At 47.7% G+C, this 24,416-nt stretch overlaps 2 protein-coding genes and 1 long non-coding RNA gene across 7 annotated transcripts in view; 1 reads left to right on the top strand and 2 right to left on the bottom strand.

The window, feature by feature from the left end:
- Window positions 1-5,640: 5,640 nt before the first annotated feature.
- On the bottom strand, window positions 5,641-7,290 carry CDKN1C (cyclin dependent kinase inhibitor 1C). The gene is made up of 3 exons (XM_088166592.1): window positions 6,653-7,290; window positions 6,440-6,566; window positions 5,641-6,296 (listed from the first exon to the last, which is right to left on the bottom strand). The coding sequence occupies exons 1-2, from the start codon at window positions 7,101-7,103 to the stop codon at window positions 6,445-6,447; spliced, it is 573 nt and encodes a 190-aa protein (XP_088022718.1). The 5' UTR covers window positions 7,104-7,290; the 3' UTR covers window positions 5,641-6,296; window positions 6,440-6,444.
- Window positions 7,291-11,430: 4,140 nt separating this feature from the next.
- LOC148223274 (uncharacterized) lies at window positions 11,431-12,746 on the bottom strand. The gene is made up of 2 exons (XR_015804314.1): window positions 12,431-12,746; window positions 11,431-12,343 (listed from the first exon to the last, which is right to left on the bottom strand). It is a non-coding gene; the product is annotated as an uncharacterized LOC148223274 (long non-coding RNA).
- Window positions 12,747-19,620: 6,874 nt separating this feature from the next.
- Window positions 19,621-24,416, top strand: part of SLC67A1 (solute carrier family 67 member 1) — a 62,541-nt gene continuing 57,745 nt past the window's right edge. Inside the window, exons 1-2 of one of the 5 annotated variants that reach the window (XM_088166665.1) lie at window positions 19,621-19,783; window positions 23,605-23,854. In XM_088166665.1, coding sequence (XP_088022791.1) covers window positions 19,779-19,783; window positions 23,605-23,854 — 255 coding nt within the window. In that variant the 5' untranslated portion in view covers window positions 19,621-19,778. Of the gene's footprint in view, window positions 19,784-23,293; window positions 23,498-23,604; window positions 23,855-24,416 lie in introns of those variants that run through there. The other 4 variants (XM_088166662.1, XM_088166661.1, XM_088166664.1 and 1 more) reach the window with 4 other exon arrangements.

The following is a 24,416-nucleotide window of genomic DNA, read 5'->3' as shown; positions in this document are numbered from 1 at the left end:
ATAGCCAGGCACAGAGGTGATTTCCTAGCCTTCCTAGCCCTGCTGTGGTGTCAAGGATGCTGGAGACCACAGGCTGGGGCCGAGTGACTGCGCCTGCAGGAGCCCGTCGAGTGGTCAGCAGGCGGAGGGTGGGACCGAGGAGCGACAAGCAGGGAAAAAAAGATCTGGCGAGGTGGAAAGACTTGTCAAAGCTCAGGCAGTGATTTCTGTTAGTGCAGGGGCTTGGAAAAAAGTAATTGAATATGTTTTTTAGGTTCTTATTGTAGGTTACATCCAAGAAACGCTCTGGTGTGATTGATGCGGAGCAGGCGAGGATGAGGGAAGACGGGGCCTTGGCTCTGCCCCCTTGTGTCTGTGCATGATGATAAAATCTTTTAATTAAATGATCGCATTGAGTGCACAGAGAGAACGGTGCTCACTTTAATGAGCAGTTGCTCAATTTTGTTTTTCTCGATGTTCAATGGACGGTGCTACGTCTTATTAACTGGGCACTATTCAAACCCTGCTCAAAGACTTTATTAATGTCCTCACCAGATTTATACAGTGCTGCACACGGTAGTAATCCAGCACTTTTCAGACGTGAATGGATCAGCATATAAGTGATGAGTGTTATTATCCCCATTTAACGACGGGGAGACAACTAAAAAGAGATGGGAGCTAATAATTAATTTGGAGTGCTGGTCCAAGGTACCCCATAGCTATTCCTTTTCAAACCATGAGCTTGTCTGGCCAAAACCACATGCAGAGCTAGGCACTGTGACCCTGGCTGCAGCTGTGGATGCACAGCACTTTCACAAGTCAGACCCCAGCAGCTCCTATCAGCTGCCCAACAAACCTGGGCACAATTAGTGTCTGCTTATGAACACTTGAAGCACCTGGCCCTGAACTGCACAAAGTCTCTGTTGCAGGAACAGATCAGGAGGAGCCAACTGTTTTCTGAAGAATAAAGGCCTGCATTCAAGTGTTTGCACTGGATTAAATATGAAAGCATCCTTTAGCCTGTTGCTTTGGTTTCTCTGGCAGGAGTTTATCCAGAAGTTTCACCTTTGCTGCACAGCCTAGATTCATTCTGAAAGGTAAAGCACTGGGTAAATTGGGTATTGTGTGTCCTGAGGGAAGAAATGGTGTGCATGGCTGTGAAAATGCATTGGGAGAAAAAGATCTGGGCTGAAATCATACAGACAACTTGGGTACCTCCAGAACTTGAGGATTTTTCCCGAATCCTCCTTTTCTGTGTAATAGACGTGTAATCTGTGTGACAGGGAGTATCAAGTAGGCTAAAGCAAATCTGGTAGGGGAGAGTGAGTAGTCCTGTGATGATGTGAATGAAACCTACTGACTCCTCAGCAGATCTGGTGCAATTTTAGATCCCACACTGACCTGGGATACAGGGACTGAAAAGATGAGATTATTGTTAGCACCCATCTGTGAATGAGTTGAGGGGAGAGAGAGGATGTTACTGCATGAGTATTTGCTGACAGCAGAGGTGTTCGGGCCAGGCAGCCTCTGAAGGAATGTACAGGGTATAACTGTTGTGGCCTGTTCCCTTCTCTCCCTCCCTTGGTACACACCAGTAGAATTTGTGTCCTCTGCCCAACCTCTTCCAGTGTACCTCAGCCATGCCTCTGCTCCACCCATGCCTTGCCATCCCCATCCTAGGTGTCTTCTGGCACTGCCTCCTCCTCATCCTCCTGTTCCCTCTCCCTGCATCCCCATCCCCAAGACTGGGGCTCACATGACACCACAGATGCAGATGTGAGGCTATTGGTTTTCCTGGAGGAGAGGCCTGGCCGTGTGGATTGTGGAAAGTGGATCCAAAATTTAGTTTGTTCTGTGTTCAAAAGAGTTTGAGTTATTTTTGGTCTCAGCAGGGCCTGTTTCAGGGCTTTTACCTTCTATGTCGCTCATCTAACTGTTTTGGTATCTTTCATTCTCTTTTTCCCCAAAAAAACTGTTCCAACCAAGGTTTCTTGGAAACACTAAAGGGGGCTAAAAATCCCCCTTGGTTTAAAAACAACAGAATAAACCAAAAACATGAAGAACTTTCAATTGGGAATTTCACCACTGACACCAAAAGAGATTGTGTGGTCTTCAGTATTGGATAGTGTGTGTGTGGGAAGAGGATACTTGATTCTTCTCCATCCTTGGAGAGTCAGATATAATCCCATCCTTTTGTCTTAGGTAAAGACTTTTGGTTTGTGTTTTGGCTCGCTCTGTTCCCAAAATAATTGTCAAGAGTAACATTTCTGAGCAGATACAGGAGGGCAAGACACTGGAAAACCATTTTAATTTTATCCTGTAGCAATAGGTGACTTAAAAAAAACCTGTTCCCTGGTGAATTATTTTGTACTCCCTGGTTAGTTATTTCTTGTATGCATATATATATTTATATATGCTGGTACTCTTCATATTCGTTTCTTTGCTTTCAAATGGTCTATCCAATTTGCATTTCTCTCTATGGATCTTTCACATGAATCTCCCTATGCAGCCATCCTACCAAGCAATCACAACTCATTGCAAACTTTTTTTTTTTATTTCTGTATCAAAACATAAGAAATTATTCTTTTAAAGTGATGGGTTTTTTTCTTCATTCTGTTACGTACACCTCCTGCTCATTAGCAACAAATATTTGCTGAAGAAGTGGAAAGCAGCTTTTTGTTTATTTTAAGTGATAATAGAACAAGTTTTGGCCCAGAAAGAAAAGTTGTGGCTAGGAAGGAGAATGATTCCCAGTGTCAACCATATGTTGCATTCATCTAACTGAAGTGGCTTAATTACTGGTAGATGTTGCTGAGCTCATAAATATACCTTTTTGCCAAGATTGTTTGCTGATAATTGCATTCCCCCCCTCCAAAAAAAAATTAAAAAAAAAACCTGAAAAACTTCATCCCACCAAGCTTCCCTTCCAGTCTTCCTTCAGCACCCTTTCCCTTTAGATGTACACCACAGATTCACATCGAGAGATGCTTGTATGAAAAATTTCTGGAGGTCCACTATTGTTAAAGCTCCTGTCTTGGTCTCTCTTGGAGCAGGGGAGAAACTGCAGTAGCCGTGCTCTGCTCCTTGGGAGAGGGAGCAGTGGTGATTTTGGAGTAGATTATTCCTCTAATTGCGTAGCTGGTTTCAGTCTGGGATTAAGGTAGCTCAAATAATGACCTGACTTTTTGTAGCTGTAATGAGCAGCAAGCTCGGTCCTTCAAGACCCCTGATATTTTGAATCCTTTCCAAAAATATTCCTGTCGTCAAATCCAAAGTGGAATTCGGGATTTAGCGCTAAGGGGTAAGTGGGTTGGCGGTAACAACCGGCAGCCTCCCTCCGCTTCTGCCTATGCATTCTCATGATAAAGGGCACTTTAAAGCCCCTCTGACAATGAATGAGTCCTAGTTAAATATTTCAAGAACTTCTTTACATGGTTTCCTCTGATGCATGTACTGTTGAGACATCTGTCTTCCGTACTAATAAAGTAGTCTAGATTTAAAATGAACTTCATTGGATTGCTTTGAAACTATAGGCACATATGGTTCATAATTAGCTGGATATCTCTTATAGTTAAATGATTTTTTTTTTCTCTCCCTCTCTCTCTGTCGCCCATTCGCATCAATAATAGAAGCAAACAAAGTTCCAATTGTTCCCTGTTGCGGGACATTATGTGCCTGAATAAATGGATGTTGGCTGTGTCTACATGGATTTGCCATATGGCTACAAAGGCCGAAAGAATAGGGGCAGTGTGCTTTGTGCCGGGGCGAGGAGGGCCGGCCGGGCTGGGTGGGGCAGGGCGCGGGGGCGGCCGCACACCTTCCCGCACCCCCGGGCCCCGCAGGGCTGCGGGACCGGCCCTCCCTGCTGCGGGCTGCGAGCCCCACGGCCCCGCTCGGGCACTGCCCATCGCCTGGAATCATCTGCTTTATAGCCCCGAGCCTAAACTGTCCCCGCGGTGAGAGTTTTCCTCCGGAGCCAGGCTGGGCACACCTCGTGCCTCCTCCGGCCGAGGTATTTTGGGAGCTCGGAGCAGGGATCTTTCATTGCAAAAAGTCCTATTATTAGTTGCGGGCTGGGACAATGGAGGTCCCAAAGGCACCTGCTTTCATGAAAGCGAGAGAAAAGCCCATAAATCCTGGAGGATCCAGCTGCCTCACTCCGGGTATTGTTGGCTTTCATAAGGAAAGGGAAAAGCTATTTTTCTTTTCAAAGGGGGGGGGGGGGGAATCGTATTGAGTCAGCGGCCACTGATGCGGGCGTGTAAAATAATCCCGTTCTGATTAAGCGATCATGGAGCTGGAGGTAATCAATGTTACTTTTACAGCCAGGAGCGTTTGGCGGCCGTGACAGCGGGGGGAGAGATTGGGGGGGAAGAGGGGGGGGGCAGAGAAGAGCGCTGTGACGGGGGAAGACGATGTGGGCAAACCTTGAGCCTTATTCATCCTGAACCCCAGTCTCTCAGCTCCCTCCCCGCTCCATGGAAGTGTATAATACACAGATCAGAAAGCCAGGGAGTGACGCCTTCTTGGTTCGCCCCAGCTGCTCGGTCCAGTGTGGGGGTGCAGCATTTCAGAGGTGCAAAGTTGGGGACTGGAATCGGAAAGGCATAAATCAGTCCAGCGAATCTCCACGTCCTGGTCCTCCTCCCCATCCGCGCTCTCCAGCATCCCCATCTGCAGCACCTGCAGCCAGCACCAGACCTGGTCTGTCCCCCTTTCCCGGGCAGCTCAGGGCTGGGATTCAGAGCAGGGCCTGTGCCCCAATCCCTCTGGGTTGCGTGCAGATCCGACGGCTTTCACCTGCCCTCGGGCCATGGGGACGAGGTGATGCCACAAAGTGCTGCCTGGTGCAGGGTTGTGACAGCACTGTCACCAAAGCACTGTCAAAACGCTGTCTGTTTCGTCTCGTGGAAAGGTTTATTTTGTGTGAGTGTTGTTTTGCTTTTTACGTCTTTTAGGGCGAAGTGAAACTGCTGCCTTTCCCAGAACTGTTGTGTGTTTGTCCTGTAAATCATTGCTGGGCAAGAGGTACCAGGAAGTGCTTCCCTGCAGTAGCCAGGGCTCTGGGCTCCAGGCTGGGTGAGCGAGCGGCCGAAAGAGAAGGAGGGGGAAGGTCTGCACAGCCACGACAGGGGCGTCGCCCCTGTGCTGAGCCCGCTGAGGTCCATGAGCACCGGTCACCCCCCGATGCTGTCCCCAGCAGGCAGGCAGCGGCCCCAGCCGGTATGGGGTGAGGGGGGCGGCCCTGGGCCACCAAGGGGGGCAGATCCAGCCTCGCGAAGAAAGGGCGAACTGTTAAAAGTAACTATTACAACGCGCCCAAAGGCTGAAATCAGGGTGTGATGAAGGGCGTGTGCTCGCCTGATGCTTGGTTTACTCCGGCAGCACGCAGGAGGTTGGACTTGTTTTTAAGGGAAGCCCTCCTCTCCCCTCCGAATCACACACCCGCTTGTCGCGGCGGGGCGCTGGGGAGAGAATCGCCCTTCCCGCTGCGGGTCGTGCTCCGGGGGTACCCGGGGCTCCGCGCCGAGGGGAGACTCCCCTCCAGAGAGACACTCCGAGCTCGGCTGGGGTCCCCCGCCCAAGCCGCCGGGGTTGGCCCTGCCACCCCCCCGCCCCCCGGACTTCCCCTCCAGCACACACCAAGCAGGCTTGAGGCCGTTTCCTGACGTTTATTTAATTTTATTATTGAAGTTATGGCATTATTTGCGATGGCAGTGGTACAGACCGGCTCAGGATCCATTGAAACAGATTTGTCTTCAAGTAAAGTCTAAAAAATATTTTGATTCATAGCTACATCTTGTGAATAAAAAAAAAAAAAAAAATTCCACTATAAAAATAAATTTACATTTTGTGAATAACAAAAGCAAATATAGTGCCCTTTGGCTTAACCAAAACAAAAAGACTATTGGATGTCAAAGTTATCCACGTTTCTGACATAAATAGAAAATATAAGTTAGTATAACTCTTAAAAAAGTTTTGTACAAATATACACTTGTTTTTTTAATTTTTCCTTTTTTTTTGCACTGAGAGCTCAGCAGAGATTAAACATTTCTTATAAATGACTTTTAAAGCTTTACACTTCTGGCCAGTGTACTCACATTAGGCATAATACATTTCTATACAGAACGTCATACATTGCACTGTTGTACGGTAACACTGCTCCGTGCGCGGCCGGCGCTGCGGCTCCGCTCCGGTTGCCGCTGCCGGGCCAGGCGGGCGCGGGGGGGTCCCGGCTCGCCGCGCCGCCCGCGCCTCCGGGGCGTCGCGCCTCCCGCGGCGGAGCGCCTCTCCCGTGGGTGCAGTAGTGCAAAAGTCTGGAGGAGAACAAAAAAGAGGAGGGGGAGGGAAAAAAAAAATAAGCAAGGGGAGAGAAAAGTGGTCGCGGTGTAGGAAGTAAGGAAGAGAGCGCTGCAGAAAGCGCCCGGGCACCCTCGCCCGCTCCCGGGGCGCGTCTCACCTGGCTCACCGGAGCCGCTTGCGGGGGGTCTGCTCAGCCGGCACGGCGGCGGGGGGCGGCGGGCAGCCGGCGGGGCGTTCCGCTGCCGCCTTGGGTTCCACCGGCCTTTTCCTCCTCGCGAAGAAATCTGGATGGGGGACGGAGAGGAAGGAGAGGTCCGTCAGCCAGAGCGGCGGGACACCCCCCGCGCCCCCCGGCTCCCCACGCACGCACCTGTGATGCGGGCGGTTGGGCTCCTCCGGCGGAGCCGCATGCCGCGGCGGCGGGGCGCGGCGCGGTTCTCCCGGCTCAGCCGCCCCCCGGGCCCCTTGCCGGCGGCGGGCGGTGGCGGCGGGGACGGGGGCGCCCGGAGGAGGGGGACGCGGCACCGTCCCACCTGCAGAGTCTCCCGGTAGAAAGCGGGTACGGCGCCGGCCTCCACCTCCTCCCAGCGCAGGCGGCCGGGCCCCGGCAGCGGCGTGTCGGTTTGGAAGTTGTAGTCCCAGCGTCGCTGGTCGTCCTCGCCCATCTCCCGCAGGCGCTCCCGCAGTTCCCGACCCAGCTCCTCGTGGTCCACCGGCCCGAAGAGGCTCCTGCAGACGGGGCTGCGGCCGTGCCCGGCCAGGGCTCGCCGGGCCGAGAGGCGCTCCAGGGCGGCGGCGCCGGAGAGGTGCACGTTGGACATCGCCGCCGGGCAGGACGCGGCGGGCCGGGAAGGCGTGGATGCCCCCCCGCCGCTCCTTTCCTCCCGTCCCGTCCGCTCGCTCCCTGGCGCTCACACCGGCCGTGCCTCCCGCCTTTGAACCCCTGCCCCCGGCGGCTGCCTTTTAAACCCCGCTCCCCGCGAGTGCGAGCAAAACACCATTAGCATAATAGTGTTTCCCTGCCGCCGGCCCGCCGCGATTGGCGGGGGCCCCCCCCGCCGCCCCCCGGCCCCCGGCGGCAGCGCTGCTGCCCGCGCCCTCCATTGGCTGCGCCGGGCAGCGCCGCTCCGCCGCCGGCCGCATTGGCCCGCACCGGCCCGGCCCGGCCCCGCCGCGGACCGGGGGGGCGGCCCCGGCGCTGGCCCGGCCCCGGAGCTCGGCCGCCGCGCTCCCCGCCCGCTGCCAGCTCCGCTCCCTTTGTCTGCCGCCGGCCGCAGCTCTGCCGCCGCTTCCAAGCCGGCGACTTTCGGGGTTGTTTTTTTTCCGCTCCGTGTTGCCTTTTCTGCGTGAAGAGTGCGTGTGAGAGTGTTTTTGCTATTATTTTTACTCTTACTTTGTTTGGGATTTTTTTTTTTTTCTCCTCGACGAGTGTCGCCAGTTTTTTCAGCATCCGTGGAGCGCGGCGGCTTGGGGCGGGGGAGGTGATGCGTGTGGAGGAAAACGGGATCGTTTCTGGCTCGGGGATTTTTATTACACTCCTGCAAAACAAAGCGAGATGCTTGCAGATTTCAAAACAAGCTGAAGGCTATTTTTAAAAATAGGGCTTCTCAGCTGCATGGAAGTAATAACTTGCAGCCTTAGTGAATAGAAGTACATGAAAACCACAGCATTTTCCTCTCCTGACTTTAAAACCCACATAATACGTGTTTGTTCACTGCAGATGAACTAATCTCGCTATTGTGTTGCCAGAGATCAGCTGGCCTGTGCTTTACATTTTCTGCAGGTCACTGCAATCATTGCCTTTTGTTGTTTTGGGATGGAGGAGTATGAAAGGAAAAGAAGGGGGAGCATAATTGACACCGTGCTAAAATTGGTCCCAGAACATCATCACAGTGTTGATGTGCGTCTCAGAGGGTTATCATGGCAATGATTTTTTCGTCTGCAGACAACAAGAGGAAAGATGAACCTCTTTCATGCAGCGTGTTTGGGACCCCCTCACTCCTTATGTCCCTATGGCTCTCGCCTTTGGGAAGTTCAAACCCTTGAACAAAGACAACTTGGACGGTTTTAATCCCTAGAGGGAATAAAATTAGTATTAATTCTTAGGATGTGCTGGCTCTGCAGAGACTGCCATAGATGCTGGCTTGCTGCAGGGCTGGAGGGGTTGCAGCTTTAGGCCCCTTAGGGCAATGGTGCCCACAGGCAGGTCTGCTGCAAGAAGAAGGGCATTTGTCTTTGCATCCAATGCAAAGGCCTTGCCAAGTGCACCACAGTAAGTCCGAGGTGTTTCCACATTGATCCCACCTCTGTGACAGGGCAGCCTTCCAGCACTGCTGGGGACCCTCACTCCTGCACTTGCCATGCTGGTGAGGAGCTTGTGGCAGCTGGGACAGCCCCTGCCACCGCTCAGGTACTGCACCTTCAGTGGTGCTTCAGTCTGCCAGCACCAAGAGGTACCAGCAGTGCCCGTGGGTTTGGACCCATGGACCTGGGTTTGGCTGCTGCTGGCAGAGAGAATGTTGGAGCCCGGCTCACTGCACAGGCAGGATCTATCCATAACAAGTTTGATCTCCTGATGTTTGTGGGGACAGGTGGGGTGCTCAGTGGGAAGCATCTGAAGCTTGGTGACTGAGAGAAGACGCAACAAGTGCTTTCAGGGTGCAGATGGAGGCATGGAGTCACACCTGGCAGAAGATTTTGCTGACCAGTGGTACAGACAGACTATTTTCATTTTACTAATGGTGATAGCACTGGTGTTTCAAGAAATGTGAAGACTTTTTTCTTTTAAAGATGCCTGTTCAGATGTTATGTTAACAGCCATTCTCAGTTTCCCAGGTGAGCTGGACAGCCTACCCATGTGGCTGTTTCAAGTGAATATTACCCCACTGTCCTTTCCATCCCAAAATGACCCTTGAAGATGGCCATATGGATGTTTCTTGGCCCTAAGGATATCATTTAGGGAGCAGGTTACAAAAAGTTCCTCATCACTAAGAGCACATCATCTTAAAAAGCAGGAGATGCACATGAGTTAGGCACAGCTTCAACCAGGAGAGAAGGTGTGGGTCTCACAAGCTGGGATGTCAGAGAATGTGGTGAACATGGCACAGTGTTCACTTGGGGACTTCTCTCAGCAGCCATCAAATGCATCTCTCGGGATGTAGGTTGTGGTGGTTTTAGGAATAAATGTACTATGCAGAGAAAATGCTCCGAGTTCCCCAAGAAACCTGCTGGAAAAGTGCCCTCTATTCAAGACTCGAGCCAAAAGGCAGTGGCCAGGTCCCTGCAGACAGGGGCTCTTTGTGAGGAGTCCTCGCAAACCTGCTGCCGTCCTCCCCCCGTGCCGGCGACCGCCTTTCCTGTGTTCTGCCTTCTCGGCTTTAGACATTCCTGCCATGAAGGCTGAACGAGCAAGATCCCCCGCTATTTGCAAGATGTGGGCGTTCCCTGTGCAAAACCCACGTCCTTGTCCTTCCAAACCCTTTCAAGAGGTTAGCCAATATTTACGCAGTGCTTGAGGGACGCAAGGAACGACGGTTTCAACGTTCAGGAGTTGCCTTTTGTTTGAGGCCACTTCACCTTCCAGCTCACCTGGGAGGTAAAGCAGCTCAGGTTTGAGATTATCACCCCTGCTTTTTTTAGTTCAGCTTCCTCACTATTAATGCTCCCTAATGCTTTGACTTGATTTTTTTTCGTCCCACTATACATTTAGGTTTTAAGGTGGTGGTGACGGTCCTGGCCGCTTTCTGCTCACAAGTTGCCAGTTCTAGCACTGTCTGTCTTTTATGTGTGGAGATAGCATCCAGCCCATTTGAGGAGGAAGTACTGTATGCACAGAGATGTTTCTAATTTTAGTGGATCTGTGAACTCTCAGGCCAGAGGGGTAGGTTATGCTCTAAACCAGCAGTTTGCCTAACATGAGCCCCAAAATCTTACCCAAAAGCTCCTGCCACCAAGCCTATTAACTTCTTTAGAAATTCCTGCTCCAGAACACTGAGCAGAGTAATTACTGCTATGGTTAGAACAATGCCCCATAAGAATGAAGCATTTTTGCTCAAAATATCCAAGTCATATCTGCTTATGTCAGAAAAAATAATGACTTTAACTGGTGTGTATTCCTGCTGGCTGCTCTGTTTCAAAAGGATGGGGAGAGGGAAAAGCAAACTCCTTTATGGCCTGTGGATCATTGCAAAGGGATTGCAATCGCAGGAGGTTTATTGCATTTGACTATTTCTGTTTGGAAAGGGTCCAGATTGACTGTCAGAGCCAGGGCTGGCTTGGCAGATAGGGGAAGAGAGGTCCTTGCACTGTAAACTGAGCAAGGAGTAACCAAGGAGATTCGATAAGAAATTATGGAGGTAACAAAAGAGAGATTCTTGGTGCTGTCATTGTGATGGGGCTAGCTGTTGTGCAGCTCCAGTTAAGTTAAGAATAAGTTAACTTATTCAGAAGAGAGGGTTTAGTGAGATGCTTATGTATAGGGGCAAGCAGTCCCCATGACAGGGTGCCATGGAGGAGCACTCCTCTGTCTTTTGGCAAGTCTTGGAGTGAACTTCTCCTGCAGGGATTGTCCTCAGCATGCTGCCAGATGAGCAGACCTGTTGTTGGGCCCCTGAGGCTTCGAGGTTTGTGCTTTGCTCTCTTCTCATTTCCTTAAGTACACACCTATCATCTACACTCAGCAATGTTTAACTCAGGATTCTTCAAACGTTGTGTGATCCACATATGATTGCTTCATTTGAGAATGTGTTGTATCCCATAATTGCTTTAGCAGAGGCACAGACCAATAGACATTGGTATTTTATCTCCTTTGCACTTCTCTTTTACTATGTATGTGATCATAAGCAATTTGCATTTATATCAGTGGCAATTTTGCTTGGTACTTTGGAATCCTGCTTAAATAAACTGATTACAATTAAGGTTCAAGTTAGGACAGACTGCTCAAACTCCTCATTGAGGCTTTTCTACCACCAAAGTGACAATTCAAATAATTCAAACTGGTATGGACTCAGAATTTTCCATTTCTTGACAAGGTCATAAAATGTCAAATTATTAGATTTGATAGCTGGTCAAAACCACACTAGTTCAGGGGTTAAAATGGGAAAAGGAAATCTGAGCAGAACCCTGGAAAAATTCTGGCAGCTTTAATTCTGTTTGAATTGCTTTTTATTGTATTCTCAAAAAAAATGCATAAGCTAATATCTCTGGAAAAAATTGCTTCATTTAATTTAATTTCCTTTAATTCTTTTTTTTTTATTATTCCTTCTGTTCTTAGTTGTTAAATGAAGAGCCAGCCTTGCTGTCCAGCTGCTGTGCATCATTAGGGTAGCACAAAGGTAGCAGTGAATTTAGCCTAATCTATTGATGGACCTGCCAGTGCACCAGGGGACATTGCATTCTCTCTTCACACTCCTCTTTCGCTCTTGCCATCATGTCGTTTTACTAGATGAACTCCACTCACCATCTGGCCCTTCATCCTGACTGGGATCCTCGTTTGCAGGATGCTGTGCTGTTAATGGGGAAAGCAGGCTGCGAGTGGCAGGTACCAAGCAGCATTTTGAGCTCGCAGTATGTACCTGTGGAGGGTGGCTCTTTTTTGCTTGCTGTCTGTGTAGCTGTATTTGAGCAGTAGTTAAATGCTCCAATTATTTATATTCCCTGCTTTTCTGTTGGTGTAATTGCTGTCAAAGTCATGCTCTATGCTCACAGGTCCTGTTCATTGCCACTCTTCGCATTAAATGAGAGGTTTGCATTTTGCTTGTTTTGACATTCCCCTCGCCTTTCATCTTGATTCATGGTAATATTATTTTTGGAGTAGCTTTTCATAGGTTATTTCTACTTTATGTAGGGGGAGGTAGCGGTGAAGGGGCCATTACGCAGGTTTTATTTTTGGTTTCGTGTTTCTTAAATAAACAGGTTTTTTACTGCTGGTAGTCTAGCACGAGTCCTGAAGGAGATCGTTCATGGCCTGGGACTTTTCAGAGGGGAGGTGCCTGGTCCCAAATCAAGCCCTTAAGCAGCGTAAGTGCATCGCAGGCATCTTCACACGGATCCCAGTGCGTGCCTAGAACGAACCAAACGTAAAGAATATGAAAAAACTCCCCAAAGCACGACAAAAGTCTTGAAATCTGACTACGAAAGCAACACATACTCGGGAAGTGGAGGATGTTTACAGAATCCTGACGATGAAGACCTTAAAAACAGGGTGAAGGGAGAGTAAACGAGCCCAAGTTTGAACGCAAGTTCTACTCGCCCGGTCCGTGCGGCGCTGGCGGAAAACAGACCAGGGGCGAGCGGCGCTTGCGCTGGGGCCGTGCCCGCAGCCCGTCCCACAGGTTCCCGCAGGTTCCCGAGGGTTCCCGCAGGTTTCCGCTGGTCCCAGCCCCTCGTCGCTATCCGCAGCCCCTGTCCGGCCGCGGCGCGGAGCTCTGGGGGTGCGGCGATGCGCGAGGCAATGGTGCCCTCTAATGTCGGCCGGCGCTCGCCCGCCCCGGCCCCCCGCTCGCCCCACCCTCCCCGCATTGCCAGCCCCCGTCTGCCCGCAGCACCCCCTGAGCTGTTGGCACCTCCTCCTGCCATCCAGCCCTGGGTGTGACCCGCCGACTTGAGATTCTGTGCGGCGCCTAAGGGAGCTCCGGGCTGGCTGTAGCCGTAACAGGCTCCCTGTTTCCCCACAGATCTCTCCGGGCATGGTTTGCTGGGGACACTGCTCTCCAGGCCACCAGCCTGCAGACAGCCCTGGGCAGCTCAAGGGAGAGCAGATTATGGAAAAGTGCAGATTTTAGTTCCATACGGTATGCACGGTGCTTCTTGAGTAAGGAAATGCAATGTGGCTGTAATAACCATCCTAGAGATTTCTCAAGTTGCTCCCAGTTTGTACAATTCTTTGGCAAGATTTATGAATAGAAGAGTCCACTCACTTAAGTTTGTGAAAACTTAGGGTTGAGGTGTAACTTGGCTATCACAGAATGGCTTGCATTGCAAGGGACATTAATTGTTATCTTGTTCCAATCCTCCTGCCGTGAGCAGGGACACCTTCCACTAGAACAGGCTGCTCAGACCCCCATCCAGCCTGGCCTTGAACATCTCTAGGGACGAGGCATCCCAGCTTCTCTGGGCAAGCTGTGCCAGTGTCTCACCACCCTCACTGCAAAGAATTTCTTCATAGTATCTATTCTAGATCTTTTAGTTTAAAACCATTAGGCCTCGTTCTGTCATTGCCACTTCTCAAATATGACAAATAGTGACTTCGCTCAATGGCAGCTCTAACCCTGGCAGTCCAAGAGAAGCAGATACAGCGGTAGAGGATGCAGACTTTGAGACACTTACCTGGCTTCGTGGAGGCCTGGCATGTCTCAAGGAGCCCCAGGAGTTTTGTTTCTTTTACGTTTTCCTGTGGCAGGTTCCCTCTCTATGAGCAGTTGGCAAAGTAATGCAGTTCTGTGGGATCTGGCTGTTCCTTCTCTTGCACTCCAAGCTGGATTCCCTCTTCTTATCTGCCTCTCCCTCAGGGCTTGCTCCCTCCATTCCCTGTGATGGGGTGTTGAGATACCCTGCAATGACGCAGCATGATGAGATAATCTTTACTCCTTCCTCAGCCCCTGGCTTCTTGTTTGTGTTCTTTGATTAATTTATCTTCTTGCCTACAGCTTTAAATTTGCTTTTAGGATAGTAACTTTCTGAAGACACAGCACTAAAATTTTATTTTTTTCTTAATCTTGGAAAGCAATCACTTTATAATCTCTGCTAGAATCATAGCATGAATTTTGCTGCAAGCATTGAATGTGGACCAAACATCACCCAGCCAGTGGTGAACCTGCAGAGGGAGTGGTTCAAAAAACTCCCTTGGGGGAGTCCATCACGTTCATTTTACAGCATTTTAACCGTATTAGGGCTGCCATGCCCACAGTCAGGTATGTATTCCTACAGAGTGAGGAGTTAATTGTACCTGGATCCAGCAGCACCCAGAGCACATTTATACAGTGGAGAACAATTAGTGCTGTGACTCATTGCTGGGAGCTCAGCCTGTGTTATATATGGGGCAGCATTAAGGGATTTGTATGTGCCATCCAGAACAGCCCTCAGCACACATCCCACTAGCCTCCAGCATTCTGCAGATCCGAAGAGAAAACAATTGCCACGTCCCCAAACAGAGCACAAGAGGTGGAAGACCACAGGTAGCATGGCCTAAAGGCTTTCTAATGGTTTGCATTACACCCACTGACACGACTATTTCCTAATGAGCCAGTTCTTGAGTTTTGGACAGAGGCTGGAAGGACCTGTTTCCTGAGGTCATGGTTGGAAATGTTGCTGATTACATGTGATTGTAATGTCCCCTGGTAGATGTTGGAGATCAGGAGAAAGGTTTTATCCTGTGCTGTGACCAGGTTGAAAAATCATCAGGTTATGCAGTAGCCTTTTAAGTTTCCCCTTAGCAGATGCTCTGAAACTTCTTTCAGGAGCTGTTGCTAAAACAAGTGTGTAGGGCAACAAGCTCCAGGTACCCAGCTTTCGGTTTCTAGTAGGATTACTTTTGGACTTAGGACAGGAGAATCAGACACAGAGAGATGAATTTGTACCTGATTCTCAATTAAACTTTAATTCCATTAAGGTGCAGTTAAAGATACACCCTGACGCTGTGCAAGATAGCAGATTCAGTGGGCATGCACATGAAGGCATTTCAAAATGACATGGTACAAATTCTTCTAGTGTGAGCCATGAAACACATTCTCAAACATAGTCATGGCCAAATGGATCTGAAACAAATGTTTTCCTAACAGTAAAAGCAGAAGAGGAGCTGGATGAAAGACTTAAAAATTAAATAGTGGGAGCATGGAAATCAGAGGCAAAATTCCCAGTGAATTGGGGTCATGGTTTCAGTCTAAAGCCAAGTAATCCAGATCCTGTACTTCTCAAAGTAAAAATGAGTCAGCTGGTCATCGTTGGTATTCAAAGAGAAAATAGAAACCAGGTGAAATCATTTAAGCTGACAATGGCCAAATGGTTGTGAGTTTGCTCTGGAAGGAAAGAAATACATTTGGAGGTGTGATGTTTACAGAACCTCATAGCTTTCTAGATCAAATGCACTTGCTTTGCAGATGGAAGGTTGGCTTTTATTGTTTTGTTTTGGTTTTTTTTGTTTTTTTCTCTTTTAATAAGCAGGCTGCAAATTAATCTAGAGTCTGTTCTTTTCATGCACCACAGCCATTAAGCAAGATTTGTCTCTGTTCTGCCCTGGCAGTCCTGAAGCTTCTGAGGGCACCTCCAATGGGATTTGTGGTGGTTGTTGCTTCACCTGCACAGAGATGGCTGAATTTAGCAATTTGATTGATGAGGCTTAGAAGGAATATAACCCACTACTCCCCTGGCACTAGTGGGCAATAAATAAAAAGAATAAATCCTTATTGGTTTGTTTTGAAGGTAGTGAGGAGAGAGGCTGGGCAGACCTGCTGAGTAGATTTGTGTTGGTTTTAACAGGAGCTTTCAGGACCCAGTGAAGTTTGGAAGTTGGGGAATTACTTCCCAGCAGCCTCCCTGGGGCAGTTTTGCAGAGCTGGTCTAAAACTTCGTAGAACTTGCTTGATTTCTGCATTGTGAGCCTGTAATCATCTCGGGGACAAGCTTTAAAAAGCATTTTGAAATGCTTTTTAAAAATTAATAGGTCTTAGGGATTTTATCTTGGGAAAATTTGTGTGTGCCCTCATATCCTGCTGCCAGGGTTGGATCCTAACAGTGTGCAAAGTTTGCTCTGATTCTTTACAAAGAGAGACAAATTTAATTCACAGGTCCTGGTGTTGTTCTAAAATAATTCTATAGAGGTTGAAACTGGAAAGAAGAGAATCGAACGGTATCATGCAGGTTGTGTCTTCTTACAGCAAAATTTCAGATATATTTGAAGTGGGACTTAATTATATGATAGAGTAGGTTGAGCGGAGGGATGTGTCTTCTAAACTTTTCCACTCTCATCTATCTGTCCATGCTAGAGCTGTATTCAGTTCAACAATGGTTTCAACATTGTTCAACATTGGTTTTGCTTGAAAATTTTCCCCAAACCACCATGAGGATTCCTCATATCCCACTCAAGAGCCTTAGTGGGTCCCCCCTACCATCTCAGTGCTAAGGAGTCTGTGAGGAATTCCCACTTCCAGCAAAGGTGGTTTGATTTCTTTTTGTCTCAGGTAAATTCAAGCAGAGATTGTATGGGCAGGCCAGGAGGAAACAATGAAGCATCTCCAAAGCTTTCTAGTAGTTTGAACAAAACAACCAGCATTTGTAGGACTGTCATTGTTCTTGTATTTCTAATTAAAATCAAGATTGCAATCATTCTCCCCGAGTAACCATGGCTACAGCCTTTATTGCTGGTGCAGGGGGTGCAGACCCAGCTGGCAGAGAAGATACCTTCAAGGGTTTGTGTCTTCCAGATCTTTAAAAACTTTGGTTTTCCTGGGTGAGTTGACTGATAGACAGGGGCACATGTTCTGCTCCAACTTACAATAGTGTGAACTCCAGAATTTTCTCTGACTTTATGAGATCATTCAAGTCTTCATCTGAAATGAGATGTTTTACTTAGAGGGAGAAGAATAAGAACCTTGGATGAGGCTTTGTAAGTCATTTAGAGCCGAGATAGATCGGGAGCTGTGAAGCCATGTTTACAGATTTCAACATTTTTGAGCTGCTGATAAATCCAGCCTGTGTGACTCTGGATATCTTTGTCTCTTCCAGCCATAGGCAGCAAATATCAACAACATAGTTTATCCCTCACTCATGTAGGGGATGAAGCCATGGGGTCAGCTGTCTTTCCACTCATAGCATGTTGGTTCTGTGCAAGACTGGGAGAGGAAATGTCTCCCGTGGCCCTGAACAAGCAAGGATTTGTCTCAGCATGCCGCACAGACCCCCTTCTGTGCAGGGAAGCCGTCTCTGGGATGTGCAAGGTTTTACAGACACGTGCTTTGTCCTTTTCTGCTTGCTCTATACAGAAACGTGTGCTAGCAGGAGCACTGGATACACACCTGTGTTTTGTTTGTGCTGTGTAGAGCTTTGTTGGAAGGCTGAATGACAGAGAGATTCTTGTTACATTGTGCTGCTGGTGGTCTCCTGAATGCTTGAGATTTATAAATCAGGCAATTGTTTGATTCTGACACAGGAAAATGTTTTGGTAAAGGCAGAAGGCTCAAGACTAGTTGAAAATGTCTGGGACTCTCATTGTGTGCAGAATGTTATGTGTGCAGAGGAAATCTGCAGCATTCCTCCAGCAAACCACAACAAGAAGCTCCATACAGCCCCAATCAGTCACAATTCTCTTATAAATTATAATGGCCTAAATGTTATTTAAATGATAAACAGCTTTTGCATTCCAGACATTGCTGCAATTCCAGAAGGTGGCTGTGTAATACCAGCTGAATGAAATATTGCACATTGCAGGCGAAATATGAGGTTCCATTTGTGTGTGTATCCGGATTTGTCACTTCTGGAATATTCTTTGGCTATGAACCTCGGACTCCCAATGCACTGCATATATCTTGGAACCCAGGGCTCCATCCATTATCCAGCAGCGAGTTGTCTGAAGACTGGGCATGCCAACATGCCAGGAAGCTGAAGACACAACCACAGAGGCAGCAGAAGCATCCATTGATTCTGGGCTGTCACACCACAGCTTATTAGTGTGTGGAGTTTTGCCTGGACCCTGCTCAGCAGTCCTTCAATCACATTTTCCTACAGAGATGGACAGGTCAGGCTGAAAACAAGTGTGGCTTGTGGAAGAAGAATGTCAAGTCTAGGGGAGACCATTCGCCCAGCAGAGAGGTCATACAGCAGACCTGGGCTTTCACTAAGGGTCATCTTTTGCTTGATTCTTCAGTGTTCTGGAAGAACAGACTGGAGGCATTTGCTGGCTTTTGATGTCCCTGCTTGAAGAAGCAGCAGCCCAGCAGCCCTTCTGCACTGCGTGGCAGCAGATCATTGAAACTCGAGAGGTTTCTCTTTTCTGTTTGCTCAGGAGAGATTCTGGGTAGGGAGAGCCACAGCCGTGGCCACACCTGGGAGGTGATCCAGAGGTGAGTCCCCAGACTGAGCTGAAATCATCCTACCCAAGATGCCACTCAGTGTGAGCAGGCACAGGAGGCTCCTGTCCCGGTGAGGTCCTGCTGGAGCCCAGGAGTCTGGGTGGGTACAAAGAACTGAGTTTTTCTTCCTATTTGGTCATGTTATTTTTGTTGTAACTCTCCTGAATTCAGGCCGTGGGATTTTTCTAGAACTCTTTTACAATTGACACAGTTTCAGTCTCATCTGCATGTTTTGTTGTCAAATTCCAGTATTCAGTATTCTCTTTTATCTTAATTTTTCCAGAATATTAGAGAGAAGAAACTGCCCTGTGGTTAAACAAGGGAACTGGTATCCAAAGGATGATTGAATGTGACTCCAGCCTCTTCCACAGACTTCCTCTGTTTCCAGGGAAGTCCTTTATCCCCTCTGTTTGTTAGAGTCCCATCTGTCAGACAAGGAGGATTTAATGCTTTTCCCTCATCTGAGTCTCAACCTCTTTTTGTGTTTACAGGGCACCAAATGAGGCTTCAGTATTAGCTGGAGCTTTGGGGGTTTACCATTAAAAAAGTTAATAATAACCAGCCATATTTCATAGAATGCTTTGGGTTGGAAGGGACCTTTCAGATAAAATGTGATTTGCAGTTTAATATGCTAAGTAACAAAGACTTTACCAAGAGAATGAACAATAGACTTTTCCATTTCACAAAATAATTTGCCAGGCATAATAAGTGAACCAGCGTTTTTATAAAAACAAATTATAAATAATTGCTTTTTGCAATTTAATACACACATAGAAAAAGCCAAAAGAGTTCAGCAGCTATGAGGAATCTGATTTCATTGTCGATTTGGACTGTCTCTGCAGTTTTTATGAAAATCCCTGAAGACTGTGCTATTTTGTAAACTAAACATGGCTGCTTTTTTTTCTTTTTTTGCTGGCCATGTGGAGTCTTTTTCCATTCATTAGTGAGCTGCTTTTTTCATGGACACAATTAGACAAAGGAATAAATCAGTCATCAAACTTGGGATATAATTTTGGCAATACCAGGCCATCTATGCTCTTATTTGCTTAACAGTATAAATCTTTCACCAGAGTACAAATGAGGCCTGTTCCCTCAGTCTTGGGGTTGGGAAAAGAGAGGGATCAGGCCAGATCCTGCAAATTTGATGGCTCCCACCGACCATGGCTGGTGTTGAGCAGTTTCCCTCATTACAGCCGGTCAGCATTCCCGCTATTGAGGAATCACTTGGAGGTAATTCTTCCATTTCCTTTCTCGTATTACAGAGTTCAAGGAACGTGCCCAAGACAATGGCTCCCTGAGGACTATGTCTCTGTGAAGGGTTGTGATGCCCCTCCATGTCTGAATGCCTGCCTGCCCCACTGGTGTTGGTTGGTGGCTTCTCAATTCTCTTCCAAAGAAAGGAAGGGTTATCTCTGCTGCTCCTTGGGCAGGGGAATGAGGTATGTTCATAATGATTCATCTCACACCTCGTGTCCCTCCTAGCACCCCCAGTACACAGCACACAGAGATCTTGTTTCTCTTTGCAAGGAGAAATGAGTTTTGCTGACAGCAAGAGGCAGTGATTCCCTTCCTGGCATTCCCAGCCAGCTGTCATGCTTGCCATGGGCATGGATGCACACCCACAAGGGCATGGATGCACACCCACAAGGGCAAAGATTTCTGACTGATCTATGTTGGAGTAGGATTTGCTTCATCCCATCTCTGATTTTTTTGTGTAGCTGAAGACACTGCAGTTCAAATTCATAGAGGATTGAGACCTGAGAGATACCCTTCATTGCTGGGCAATACATCTGCATTTTCATCCCTCTTCAAGGCTCCTTTGGGGCAGAAAATTTCTTCTGACCTCCCACTAAGGGTACTTCATGTTCCTCCAGATCATATTAAGCTTCCTTTGTGAAAAAATACAAGTTCAGAGAAGGATTTGAGATTTATTTCCCCCAGTTTATTGTTTTCCAACCAACATTTTCAATTTCTGGTTGTGGGTGGATTTCCCTTCCCTATCCATATGCTAGCCTTGCTTCCCATTCTAGCAAGAAAGATTAAGAAAAGATTTCTGCCCAAATAACATAAACAGTGAGCCTTTATGATTTTTTAAATATGTTCTCAGGTTTCCTGCTCTATTTTTTTTCCAGAGATCTCTAGATAAATAGGCCTCAGGAAAGATACACCAGGAAGGCAACTATAAATACTCCAAAACTGCTGAGAATAAGTGTCAAGACTTAATGCACAGCTAATGGACTAATCTGCAGTTTTACCACAAGATATTTATCTCCTGGCTCATTTTCATGGTAGTCTCCCTGAAATATATGTCTATTCAAAGTTTATTTATCCTACCCAAGAAAACTGATTGCCTCTTCATAACCTGTTCCTCCCCTGTTTTAAAATTAATTTTGTTTTTCAAAGATGGCTTGTCAGTGGCCAAATGCTACCTGTAGTGTAGTCTATAATTGATGCAGAAGGAGCCTTTAGATAAAAGTGCAGTGCCAGCTCATGCCATCTGTCATTAGTGGTGCATTATCACTACAGGTACAAAGGAGCTGGCCCCGAGCTGGTGCTCAGTGGAGCATAGCTGGGAATGGGGTTAATCTCTACCACACTTGGGCTCCTGCAGACATTTTCAGCCAGACTTCTCACTCAGGGGAGGAGAAGGAGAATTTGTCTTGTGTTGACCATACTGGCTGTATTTCCATCAGAGCTGCTGCTGTCACATTTGGCCCTTAGGCCAATTGATTCATGGGGCAAGATGCTAAAAATCAGGCGCTGAAAGTCAGGAAAGTTCAAGTTCCTGTGCAGAAGACCTTCAAGAGGATACTGAGATGGTTTGGGGCTGCCAACATCTTGGCCAGGTTTGGAGAATACAGCTCATCCCTGCATCCCTGGGGCCAGGGCAGCAAGGACATGACTTGGCCATTGGCTGTAAAGGTGGCTTAAAACTGCCACCTTCTTGCCTTTGTCCTGTGTGGGTTAAAATGCTGGGATGGAGAGAGAAATGATCCTGCTCAGGAACACTACTGCTAGAAGAGGATCACCAAGTTGGGCCCAGGGCATTTTCTTGCTTGTAGCCTGATCTGGGATGCTAAGGAGCAGTCTTGGGTGCTAAACAATCCAGGAGTGTACAGGAACTGATGATCACAGCTTATTCTCCGTGGATACCTCCACACCAGGCACCAAGTTTAGCTTCCTGCTATTTAGAACTGTGCCTTTAGCCCCAGAGGCTGGAAATTAAACTCTGTGGTTTTTTACTCCACTTCCCTTGTCAATGCCAGTAAAAAGAAGCCAAATCCAAGGGAGAGCATGTGTCTGGCTAGCTGTCTGCACTGCAGGCCCTGGCAGGACAAGGCTCCTGTCTGGTGGAGAGTGGCTGCATCTGCAAGTCTTTGCTGCCCTCCTCGCCTTGCTGGGATCTGTTTTCAGTTGCTGCCGAGACAAAATCACCAGTCAAATGCTTTTGCCCAAGTCCAAGGCAGCAAGGTTTCCTGTAAACACTGTTGTACATTGCATTTGCATGAGTCGCTTTTTTGGTTGTCTTGAAACCTCCATAAACAGAATTCTGTCATTAATTTTACTCTTCTATTCAATGGTAATTTGTACATTGTGCCTATCCAGCACAAGCCAGGGAATGATGATGTCGGCAGTGGGCTGAAGGACATTCAAAGTTCAGGCAAATCCATTGTTTTGCTCTGAGATGAACCAAATGTCGAGCACTGATCTTTGCTAAGTTGGGATATGTGCTGGGTAATCATCCTTTCTCAGTAACAAATGCAAATTCTGGGGTCTTGTGAGTTGGATCTGCTTGAGTGCTGGTATTGCTGTAGGAAGTCTTTTTTGAAAGTGCTGTTTTCACTCATGCTCTGAGTTTGTGAAGGGTTGTTTTCTGTGCAATCTCCAGTGATATGGTACCCAACCCTGGTGAAAGATTTAACCTTTGGACTTCCCCCTCCTTTGCCAGGAGGTAGAGCCTGGCAGCCTTCAGCAAATCCCAGGGCTTGGTGGTGACATGTTGAACAAAAAGGTGTGCCCGAGATCTTACAGGTCACTCTCCCTAGGCTTGGTTGGAATCCTGGAGCTCTGACAACCGCTCCAGATCCAAGCCAGCAGACATCTGTGTGTGTTTCTCTGTTGATGTGTCTGTGTCAGCCTTCGTGGTGAGTCAAGACTCTGTTTCTAAGCTGAGGTGTTACTAAATTAGAGGGGCTGGGTGACATGATCAAGCTGCGCACAAGAAATTCAGATTATACAGTAGGAAAAACTTCTTTCCCAGATACTTAGAGAAGGGGCAAACCTCTTTTCTTTGAGATTTTCAAAGCTTGCCTAGAAAAGCTGAAGTGTTCAAGGAGCAGGGTGGATGAGATCTCCCAGATCCCTCCATTCCAAAGGTCCTATAATTCTACAAAGTCAGAGCATTGGAATTCCTGCCTTCTTTTGCTCTTCAAAATAAAGATAATCCTCAACCAGACTTCCAGGCTTCAACAAGTTAAAAAGACAAACCAACCCCCAAGCAAATAAGCAAGCAGACAAACAAATAAAGCCCTAAGTAAACAAGCAAGCAAACAACAGAACCCCCCAAAGCCAAAATGACTCTTATTTATTTCATTCCTCAGTTGACAGTCAGCCTCATGATTTGTGTGAATTTAATGCTTTTTTTAAAAAATGTTTTTGACCTTGGCTGGTAATATGTAGTCTGAGTGGAGCCACATGTGAACATTTGCTAGCTCAGAATTACTGTAAATTTGCAGCACCTGGAAAGGAGGGAAAATGGCTCAGGTAAAGGTGATGAGAAGGCTTCTAACTACATGCAAGATCTGTGTTTGTTCCAGGATCTGTATAAACCTACTGGAATTGGAAATAGCTGTTCTCCTGCAAGCTTCACTTGCAACCTCCAAAAATAAAAGCCAACTACCTTTTGTGAAGAATTAAAACAGTCATCTCTCCTGAGCCACTAGGGACAATGAAAGTGGAGGAGGTGAAACAGTTAAGAGAGTTGAAGAGCTTCTCACGTGGTCTTGTTTGGGGCAATGTTCACTTTCACTTCGCTGGGACACTCCAGCTGATCTTTGTTGTGATGGCACTTGGGGCACTGAGCCCACCTGGGACGAGGCTGGAGAACCAGATCCCTGGTTTGATGTGTGGTTACCTTTGATCCTGCCTAGCAAGTAAGCAAAGGGAAGAGGGGAAAAAAAGAAAGACAGAAAGAAAGAATAAATCTGTGGCATGCTGACTTAGCACCTTTCACACCGTAAGCTTTGAACTGTGCACACAGCTCGTGTGCCTTATCTACGCTTCACATCCACAGCCAGCAAGTGCCTTCGTGCCATTTGCCAGCCTCTCCTGCAACAAGGCATTCTGTGAGCACCATGAATGCAAAAACCAGCTCTGGAGGTGAGGAAGAAGCCTCAGGAATGAGGAATGAGACCTTGGGGGAAGCCAAAAGGCGACAAGTGATCTATGTTGCCTACGTGATTGCAGCCCTAGACCTCACCTTCCTCTTCATGCAGATGGGAATCATGCCTGTGAGTATGAGTTCTCTTGCTTCACAGCACATTTCCTTCAATGCTGGGCTCTGTAGTTTTCCAGCAAAGTCAGAAGATAATTTTTAGCAGGAGAGGGGAAAGGTATCCTGAACTGAAACTGAAAGGAATACTTAGTATTCTTACCAAGCAGGCAGGCTATGTCTCTGTCCAGGGTAAACCCAGGCCATAAAAGCTGCTTTATTACTTGGGCTGCAGTAGCACCTAGACCTCTTTCTTGGCCTGGTTTGTGTCTTCTTGCATGGACTGTGAGTGACCCAGCTAGCAGCTATCAGGAAGCAGAGGTTTCAGATCAAAGGTGGGTTTTTCTGAGTGCATAATTAACCAGCTCATTGGGATTAATTGCTTCTCACTTACTGGACTCTTCTGTCTGATTTCATAGAATCAGTGAGGATTTTTGGTTCGAAAAGACCCTTTAGGTCATTGAGTCCAATCATAAACCTAACACTGCCAAGTCCACCACCAAACCATGTCTCTGAGTGCCACATCTACATATTTTTAAGATACCTTCAGCAATGATGATTCCACCACTTCCCTTGGCGCT

Source organism: Sturnus vulgaris, chromosome 6 (genome assembly GCF_052056855.1).
Source record: "Sturnus vulgaris isolate bStuVul1 chromosome 6, bStuVul1.hap1, whole genome shotgun sequence".
Classification (NCBI taxonomy): domain Eukaryota; kingdom Metazoa; phylum Chordata; class Aves; order Passeriformes; family Sturnidae; genus Sturnus; species Sturnus vulgaris.
This window is presented reverse-complemented; position numbering and strand designations above follow the sequence as displayed.